The 9,931-nt window shown below is 42.3% G+C and overlaps 1 protein-coding gene across 1 annotated transcript; it reads right to left on the bottom strand.

Moving 5' to 3' along the window:
• Window positions 1–2,162: 2,162 nt before the first annotated feature.
• Window positions 2,163–9,774, bottom strand: DTX3L (deltex 3 like, E3 ubiquitin ligase). Its single transcript, XM_009710531.1, has 4 exons — window positions 9,544–9,774; window positions 4,741–6,282; window positions 3,781–3,998; window positions 2,163–2,232 (listed from the first exon to the last, which is right to left on the bottom strand). Exons 1-4 carry the CDS (start codon window positions 9,772–9,774, stop codon window positions 2,163–2,165), a joined length of 2,061 nt encoding a protein of 686 aa, XP_009708833.1.
• Window positions 9,775–9,931: the final 157 nt, after the last annotated feature.

Genomic DNA, 9,931 nt, shown 5'->3' with positions numbered 1-9,931 from the left:
GGGAGGGACGCGGCCTCCCAGCACCCTCAGAAAGCGCCCCGGGTTACACAGCCCGCTTTGCTCAGGAGGTCATAAACGTAGCGTTGTACTTCCAGAGAGCCGTACAAGAAGCCGGTTTTACGAATACAGGCACTGGATAATACAGACCTCGTTCTCCCTGCCTTACACTTCCAAATCAAGCCGTGACGCAAAACAAAATTACCAGTTTCCACCATTCTCCACCTGAAATACAAGTGTGCAAGACTGCAACAAAAGAGCATTTTCCTCAGACCGACGTGTCAGCTAGCTGGGACATTTTCAGCTGAGTGTTCAGGACTTGCCCTTGCGAAAGTTATGGTTTTCAGCTATTTCTTGCTGCATATTTTACTAATGTGCCCAGATATGAGACACTAAAATAGGCGATAAATGAAATTCTTTCTCTCTGACTTCACTGAAAGTTGAGGAAATGGATAATAACCAAATGTCATTAAATATAAGCACAGGTGGATGTTAGCTAAATATAGGTGTTGTCAGACACACTGCTGAGCGGCCCCGTGGCGATGCCTTTCCTTCTCAGTGGGTGATTAATCTTTTGTTTCCTAATGCACTGTTCTCTCAACAGTTAGCCTGGGTGCATGCTCTCCTCCCTTGCTGTAACCCAGGCCAAATACCTGACTGATTGCAAATTGGGTAGATTTATTCCTCGACTGTACAGCTATGATTAGAAAGTAAAGGTCTGTACAGCTGGTTAATAGTTAACAAAGGCTTGGGAGACCTCAGTGACAGTCAAGAGGACTCCTGCAAAACTCAGCCTGCAGACTTCGCCACAGATAACTCACCAGCTCCCATTTTATCAGGTAGGGGTCTGACATCAGTGAATTGGCTTACTGGGACAAAAAGTGAAATGAGACACCAAAAGAAGAAGATTCAACCTTCACAACTTGTTTCAGTGTGCAGAAAAGGACAGTCATTTAGAAACAACTGGAATGTTGGTATCTTACTGCACAGAAAAGGGAGGAAATGTGAAGTTGTGTAAAACGTGAAAACAAATGCGGTGAAAGAAAACCACAGTAAGAAAGACATCCCAACCCACATGGAAACCAAACAGTGCCCAATACTACAAAATCTGAAACTCAAGGTGGGCAAGTAGTACTGCCTATTCACAATGTGGGAATCTTAAAAAAAACAAACAAAACCCCAAAACTATACATATCTAAAACAGGAAGAAAAACCTGTACAGAAGAATGCAGAACAGAGCAGATGGTATTTTTATATTTTATTTATTAGTTATATTCAATAGCCTAACAAAAATCGTTTAAGTCACTAAAAATTATGGCTGCATTAAGTGAAATCTATTTGTTTCACACCACCACAAAGGCTATTTAGGCAGTGCAGAGTAGCAACATTAAAGTACATATCGGAAGCAATGGGAAGAATATAGTTTTATAGTTCCAAAGCTGACTTAAACACATCGGTAGGCACAGAACCAGGACCCCCTGGCCACAGGCACTGTTACTTCCCATTTGCTCCAACACGGCTCTGAGGATTCAGCCCTTCTGCAGGGTTAAAAATACAGCAGGATCCTCATGCCCCCCCTCATATATTATCCATGCTAATTTCATGTGTAAAACCCAAACCACTAATGCCATTTCTCCCCTGAAAAGGAAAAGAAGCAAAAGATCATAGCCTCATCACAGCTGATACTACAACAGCTGCATAAAAATTTTTCCAGCAGACAGGTTACATGATGCTATCCATGATGACATATGTAATGACACAAAGCTAAATTAAGTGTTTGATTGAATAAAAGCTAGTAGTGATTCTAACAGTTTTGGTGGTCAGACTGAAGACTTGTGGGAAAAAGTGCAAGTCAGATGCACTGTTAAAATAAGATACACAATTTGACATTTGACAAGCACAAATACTGATGCCGCACTCACAAGACCCGAATTCTGTAAAGGCTATACACATAGGGAAGCATTAGTCAGGCAAGTAAATGATGTGTAAAAAGAACATATATTGTTGATGAAAAAAAGATTACTTTTCTTAGCTGACTGCGAAATACAAGCGATTTAAGTACAGCAGTTGAACAAAATAACTTCTTTCTTCTTAGTGCTTGAATAGTAAATTAACTGCCACATGTTCAGTTCTTACACTTAAGAGTTGACAGTTGACAAAGTTCTTTATTCAATTCCTCTTGCTTTCAATTCCGATCGAACCCGCTGCAGGTAATCAGGATCAGGGTAACCAAAACTAGGAGAAGAAGAAAAGAATTGTTTGGGCTACTTCTGCAATGAAGCACTTGACAGTTCTACAGAACCTTCTCATCAAAATCCCTTAAAACACTACAAATTTTATGCACTTACTTCTTACTCTACAGAGAAAACAGACCCTATTTTGCAGGTCAGAGAGATGGTACAGACATGGTAAAGCTAAAAAGTTAAGAAAAGGAGCTGCTGAATTTGGTTGTCCAAACTGACACTAAGAACTTGATTTTCAAAGCTGCCCGCTGTCTCACTTGAAAATGATAGGGCACTTGGGTATGCATCTTTCTGCAAATCGGACCTGAAGCATATTCAAGTGAGCATTCAGAATACAAATATAATGACACCTCTGGATTTTAAGTAGGGCATCACCAGAAGTGTGTATGAAGCAAATGATCACTGGGGAGAGCATCTGGGCAGAGGAGGGAGATAAAGTAAAGCTGGTATTTCTTGCTCTTTTATGATCCTAGCCCAGGAAAGAGGATCTGGACACCAATCCTTAGATCTTGCAGGAAGACATTTGCCCCTGAGAGGCAGCAACAAGCTTGATAGGACTGTTCCAAGGCTCTCTCTTGTCTCTGCAAGATTTTTTCCAAGAGCCAAACAGTTTACCATATCATCTGTAGTTAATCATATCTTTAAGAATGGTTAATTGTATGTCCATTAAAGGTGGAACCTTAATGGATCCTGACCAGAAGACCATTATACATTGAGGAATTAGTGAGCCACAGAACAGTTAACTGGGGCAGGCCCAGGCCTGTGCCGTGCCGGGCCCTTCAGGCCTGTGTTGTGCTGTGCACACCCCGGGGCCCCATGACAGACTCTGCCAGCTCACTCTAAGAGCTGCAGGCAGCTCCCACTCAGTACCAGTGATAACACCACCTGCGTGTTCTTGCTTTTAGAAATGCAGCAAGTCCTCAAGAAATGCTGAATAGAGTTGTCTTCTGCTAAGAAAATCCTGTAACAGCTCGAACAACCAAAGTGGGGTAACCCTTTCTATGGACGGGGTTGGCACGGCGTCCTGTGCTCTGATCTGAGGCTCAGTGAATGCTGTGCAACTCAGGACGTAACCATATCTCTACTACAATATCTGTCTTTATGCTGTTGGCTCTAATAAGTAGAATTTCAAAACGTATTTTAGAGAGTCCGAGTGTCATCTTTACTGGGATCATAACAGACCAGCACCTCCTGGTGCAAAGCAGCAAGTAACAGAAGAGGCTGACATCAGGAGTACAACCTTAGCTGCCATCAAGAGCTTGCTGTCCTATCCTGTACTAGAATTAGTTTCTAATCAGAGCAGTTATTAACTGAGTGGGTGCTTTACACAATTCACTGGTGAATGAGTGGCCTGAAGGGCAACAGAAGACTAAGCTCATCCACGCTCCAACTGTCCAAACTAGTGAAGGCGATTCAAGTCTGGATCCATAGAGCATTCTGCAATCACTTCTGTTAGTGACAAAATCTGAAAACTCTAATGTGGAAAATATTCAGGGTAGCCTGAATAGCAATAAAATCACATAAAAAGAAGACTACTTACTGGGTGGGTCCTCCAGTCACAGAAGTTTTGTGGTGAATATCATTCCATGTGATAACACCTTGTGCACCAGTAGTACGTGACTGCCCCACTGTGAAAATCAATTTTTGGCTAAAGGCTCTTCTCAGGAGCTGCAGAATTTCTTGCCCTTCCTTGTTGTCAGGTAAATATGCTATTCGAGAAGTTGCACTGTAAGGTTTCCCTGGGTTTGGATGGTTGCTCTGTTTTGTAGGAAAACAAAACAAAACCACATTGTATATCATAAATGCTTTGAAAGCATGAAAATTATACATCCTAGCTTTCACAGTACTTTTCATCTTGACTTTGATTCAGAAGGATATAGCATGACCGATGACAATTTTGAGGTTTTTTCTCATTAGATAATTTCTTTCATATAAATTTAATTCACAGTTTCTTGTCATCAGTCATGCATCCATTGTTATTTTTAAATTTGTTTTTTCCTTTTTGGTCTCCCAAATGCATGGCATTGCACCCCTGACTTTTTCATTTATCCCATTTTCAGTCCTAGTCATGACTCTAAGCACATAACATAAGCTGATTTCTCACCTGGAAAGCTTACAAGGCAGCCTACTATTCACTTTTGTCCATTAGTGTCAGCAGCTAAGAGAATGCCTCAGACAATCCTCATTATACTTGCAAAATTCTGTTTATATGATATCACTCCATAGATTTCAGTTCAAGTATTCCCAATGTACAAATTAAAGACTGGTAGCTCTGTCCTGGTGCATATAAAATGGAGGGCTGCCATTTGACTATTTAATTCCTACTATATTACTTAATTGCACCCAAAAATACTGAATTAAATACTTGTAGATTTGTACAGAACAAAGAAATATCTCTCCTGGAGATGCATTAAAATGATGGAAAAATAGTTAATTTTTTAATTCAATATTGGTTTTGTTGTGGGAAAAATCTCTTTTACAAATCTTTAAATATACTTACAGTTTGAATACCACCACACATACTATATGTAATCATAATAGTACCACAATTGGGATAACCAGGGAGAGCTGAAGACAGCTTTCCAACTGACATTGTTCCGTCTGGTTGGTCTCCTTTCACGGGTCCGTAGACGGTATTACAAACAGGGCAAGTTTGCTTGTATTTCATGGCCTGGTCGATGCAACTTTTGCAAAACGCATGATTGCACCTTCTCAGTATTTCTTTATTACTAATTCTCTCCATGCAAATTGGACATATGTCTTTGTCTTCTTCCTCTGTTTTTGCCTTAGACTGTCCTTCAGAAGAAAGATTATTCTTTTGCCTGCCATTGTATTTCTTCTCAGATGCTCCTGTAGCTTCTTGATAGCCGAGATGAGAGGACACCGGTGTCCTGTTTTTAGTTTGTGTTGAGTCTTCAATGTTAAGAAGGTTCATAATGTGCTTTTCGGCAGCATAAAGATGGTTTGGTAAACCACTCAAGATGAACTTGTCTTCCTTCTTCTTGAGTTTTACATGCAGATCTTCCAATTGTTTTTCACGAAGCAGCATATTTAATCTTTTCTTCTGATCTTCTGAAAGCTTCAAGCTGATCAGTTTTTCTCTTAACATTGCAGAGGCATTCTGAAATGCATTGATGAAACTTTCAGTAGCATGTGAAGACATATCAGAAGTTTTGATCCTAGGCCTAAATATTATGAGCATCTTCTGGCCACATGAACTTGCTTTGCTTTCCATTACCGTATCAAATTTCTCTTTAATTTCTTCAATTTCTTTGCTTAGTACTGTTTCCAACAGTTTAAACACAGAAGCACCAACTTCAATTCCATTCCTGTATTTGTACAGTTCAGATGATATTTTCATATTCTTTTCAGCTTGGCTGTTCTTACTTTCCTCTGCCAGAAATTTTCTAGCAGCTAAAATCTCACTCGCTGGACCACGGAGTAGCAGCTGATTCCGTTCCTCTTTGGCAAGAAGATTACTAAACTTAGCATTTAAATTCATTATTGTCTCATTTAATGTGTAACTGTTTGTTATGGGAATTTCTTCCTGTTTCAGATCTTCTACGCTTTTCTGAAAAGTTCTGATAAAAAAATCATTAGCTCTTTGTATTGATGCAGGACTTTTATCAGAAGTGAGGCATATTGATGTGGTTCCATTGGAATGATCTTTAGTTTTTATACACACTCCAAAATGTTCACGTAGCATGTTGATTTTTTCTTTGCAGGTATGACTGAAATATTCATAGAGAGCTGACAGAACTGTAAGCTCATTCATTTCTTCAGTACTCAAATCATTTTCATCTTTCAAACCATTCTCACTTTCAGAATGTGACAAATCATGCTTTGGGTCATTGCCTGCAAGGATATCCTTAAAGTAGTGATAAGCTTTTTCAATATCTGTAAAATCTCCTGTCAATTTCTCAGAGCCATCAATATCAGGATTTCCTTCTCTTTTTAAATTGGGGCATAAAATGGCAATTTTATCCCTTTGCTGTTCTGTGAACATACTGGTATTCAAAGTTGCAGATACTGTAAGAAATATCTAAAGAGAAGACAGGAAGATATCAGTATTTGTTTTTTGTAGGGTTCTCTGCTTGCTGCTTCTACATTTTGAGTAAAGGAAAGCTCTCAGTAGGGCCAGATTACTATAGACACATTTACACACAGTGTTTCTTTTATGTTATGTATACTGACATTATACACATGTATTTGTTATTCAGTTTGAGACTCCGATCACTCCCCCCTGCTCCTGACCTCTGGTAGTATGGTTAGCGTAACTAATGCCATTTTATAAGGCAAACGGCCATTCTCTGTGACCGAGCTGGTCACGTATTAGTCCCTTTTCCCCTCATTATCAGGCCTTGAAGGTCCTATGCATCAAGTAGACGAAGCACACAGATTTCTTCTTCCCCTCCTTATTGTCCTCAAGGTTTCTGTGCACTACGCTGACTACTCCCCTCCTTACTGGCCTTGAAGGTCCCAGGCACCCTGCCAACCAGGTGGTGATGACCCCCTGACAGAATAGGGAAGCCTAACAGCATGCAGAGCACTGTCTACAAAATCAAGCAGTTACAAGTCTTAACGTCTGATCCCCCGGAGGTCAGCGACACCTCCACCATCCTCTGCTTCCTCTGAGGACTGAGTGAATTACTTTTATTTTTTATTTGTTTTTCAAGTCTAGATTATGATTGTTATAGTGATACGGCAAGACAAGTATTAAGATTTGACATGATGTACAGAGGGTCCAAGTGATTAGAAATCATAAGCTAAGCTGTGCTATAAAATTCAGTGCTACGATACTTATAAAACTGTACTACACTGATTCTGCTTGTAGAAATCCTGTGCTATTCTGATCATTAATTCTATGCTATGCTAATCATAAAATCCTGTTAAAAAAAAAGCTTTAACTGTAACTACAACTTACTGCCGTCATCATTCTGCCAAGGATTCCCAAAAGAACCTGTCTGTCCCCTTAGTGTCAGGTGACAGACACGTTTTAACAGTACATATATGTTGTATTACATTGTTCTTTAATTATATTAGTAAGAGAAAACTAGAAATTCTATTTTTCTTTAAAAAATTCCCAAAAGTCATGCTTTCGTAACTCAGGGATAAGGCAGAAAAAAGGATTTTGAAAAATAATAACAGACATGTTCACATCTCTACTTTACACAGAAAGAAGGATAGGGAAATTTGCAGTATACTGCTACAGATTTCAGATAACCACTACGTTAGCACATGCTATTCCTCAAAAGCTACATCTATGCCATTACGCCAAACAGTGTAAAGTCTCTGGGCCAGATATCAGTGTCTCGGTAGAGTCACATCCACATGATGTAACACATAGCCTGGCCCTACCCCATGCCCCTAACACACAGTTGATCTTTTCTTTTCTGCATGACTTTTAGTTGAAAGTGTCTGAATTAACATTTGCTGTGTTACGTTCCATCAGAGTGGATTTTTTCAACACTGAAGTAAGAGATGGAAGTAATTAGGGCTGTTTAAAAGTGCAAAACATGCTGAAATAGTGTTAGAGGTCTGCATAGCAGGAAGGGTTCCAAATCTTATCCAATTCTTCCACCTTTTGGCAGCAGTCCTTGGTGCATACTATCCTCCGAAACCTGCCAGGGTGCTGCTTTGGGGAGTAGCAGTTGGCACAGAATCACAGAATTGATTCGGTTGGAAGAGACCTCTGGGATCATCGAGTCCAACCTTTGCCCTAACACCCCCATGTCACCTAGACCACGGCACTAAGTGCCACATCCAGTCTTTTCTTAAACACATCCAGGGATGGTGACTCCACCACCTCCCTGGGCAGCCCATTCCAATGCCTAACAACCCTTTCTGTGAAGAAATGCCTCCTCATCTCTAGCCTCAACTTCCCCTGACGCAGTTTCAGACTATGCCCTCTTATCTGTCACGAGTTGCCTGGGAGAAGAGGCCAACCCCAACTTACGCAACACCCTCCTTTCAGGTCATTGTAGAGAGCGATCAGGTCTCCTCTCAGCCCCCTCTTCCCCAGACTAAACAACCCCAGCTCCCTCAGCAGCTCCCCATCAGACTTGTGCTCCAGACCCTTCACCAACTTCGTTGCCCTTCTCTGGACTCGCTCCAGCACCTCAAGGTCCTTCTTGTAGTGAGGGGCCCAGACCTGGACACAGCACTCGAGGTGTGGCCTCACCAGTGTCGAGTACAGGGCCACGATCACTGCCCTGGTCTTGCAGGCTGCACTATTCTTGATACAAGCCAGGATGCCGTTGGCCTTCTTGGCTACCTGGGCACACTGCTGGTTCACTTTTTCCCGTTTGACCACTTTCTAACCACTCTTCCCCTAGCCTGTAATGCTGCATGGGGGTTTTGTGGCTGAAGTGTAGGATCTGGCACTTGTTCTTGTTGAACCTCACGCCATTGGTCTCAGCCCACTGATCCAGCCTGTCCAGGTCCCTCTGTAGAGCCTTCCTACCCTCCAGCAGGTCAACACACCCACACAACTTCGTGTCATCTGCAAATTTACTGAGGGTGCCCTCAATCCCCATGTCCAGATCATCTATAGAGATGTTAAACAGCACTGGCCCTGAAAACTGAGCCCTGGGGAACACTGCTAGTGACCAGCTGCCAACTGGATTTAGCTCCATTGACCACAACTCTCTGGGCCCGGCCATCCAGCCAGTTTTTTACCCATTGAAGAGTCCACCTATAAGCCGCAGGCAGCCAGTTTATTTAGGAGGATACTGTGGGAGACAGTGTCAAAGGCTTTACTAAAGTCTAGGTAGACAACATGCACAGCCTTTCCTTCATCTACTAAGCGGGTCACTTTGTCATAGCATCATGGCATGGCATGTGCCAAAGCTACACTGGAGAACATGCTGCCTGTTAACATGTGTGGATGACTTGTGGTCCAGCACCCATTTTATTGACAGATAATGTAACTGACATTTCTTTGGCATGAAATATTGAAGTGCAACATAAATCAATACAAAGAACTTGTGGAACTACAAGCGGGGCAGGTCGTGACACTGCTTGTTACTGCTCTTCCTGATGGCTATAAACTGGAATAGGGAAGATTTAGATTCGATATCAGGAAGAAATTCTTCCCTGTGAGGGTGGTGAGGCAGTGGCACAGGTTGCCCAGAGAAGCTGTGGATGCCCCATCCCTGGAAGTGTCCAAGGCCAGGTTGGATGGGGCTTTGAGCAGCCTGGTCTGGTGGAAGGTGTCTCTGCCCATGGCAGGGGGGTTGGAACTAGGTCGTCTTTAAGGTCCCTTCCAACACAAACCATTGTATGATTCTATGATTGTATGTACCTTTTTGGTAATGACTTCTCTTGCCGCTTTTCCTTGGCCTTCAGCTGCCTGCTGCTCCTGCTGAGGTGGGGAAGAGCTGGAAGTGAGAGAGTAGCTGGAGGAGGCCTGTGGTGTAAACTGGCTTGTGCTCAGGTTCCCTTCTCCTGGCTGGATGACTATCTTCAGGCGTCTGGCACCGATTTCCAAGACATGATCCGTGCGGGATTCCACGCTCTTCTTAGCTGCAATCATTTGGGGGACAGGCAGATAAGGCTAATAAAGTTACCTGAAAACCTGATGGCTACAAGCGGCTACAGAGACCACCTGCCCTTTACCTGCCCACACACAGCCCAGGGGTGCAAGATGGTGCCCTCGGCAGCCATTTCCCACCCCCTCACACGGCTGCGGG

This window comes from Cariama cristata, unplaced genomic scaffold (genome assembly GCF_000690535.1).
Source record: "Cariama cristata isolate BGI_N322 unplaced genomic scaffold, ASM69053v1 scaffold35991, whole genome shotgun sequence".
Taxonomy (NCBI): Eukaryota; Metazoa; Chordata; class Aves; order Cariamiformes; family Cariamidae; genus Cariama; species Cariama cristata.
Note: the sequence above shows the minus strand (reverse complement) of the source record. Positions and strands in the feature narration are given on the sequence as shown.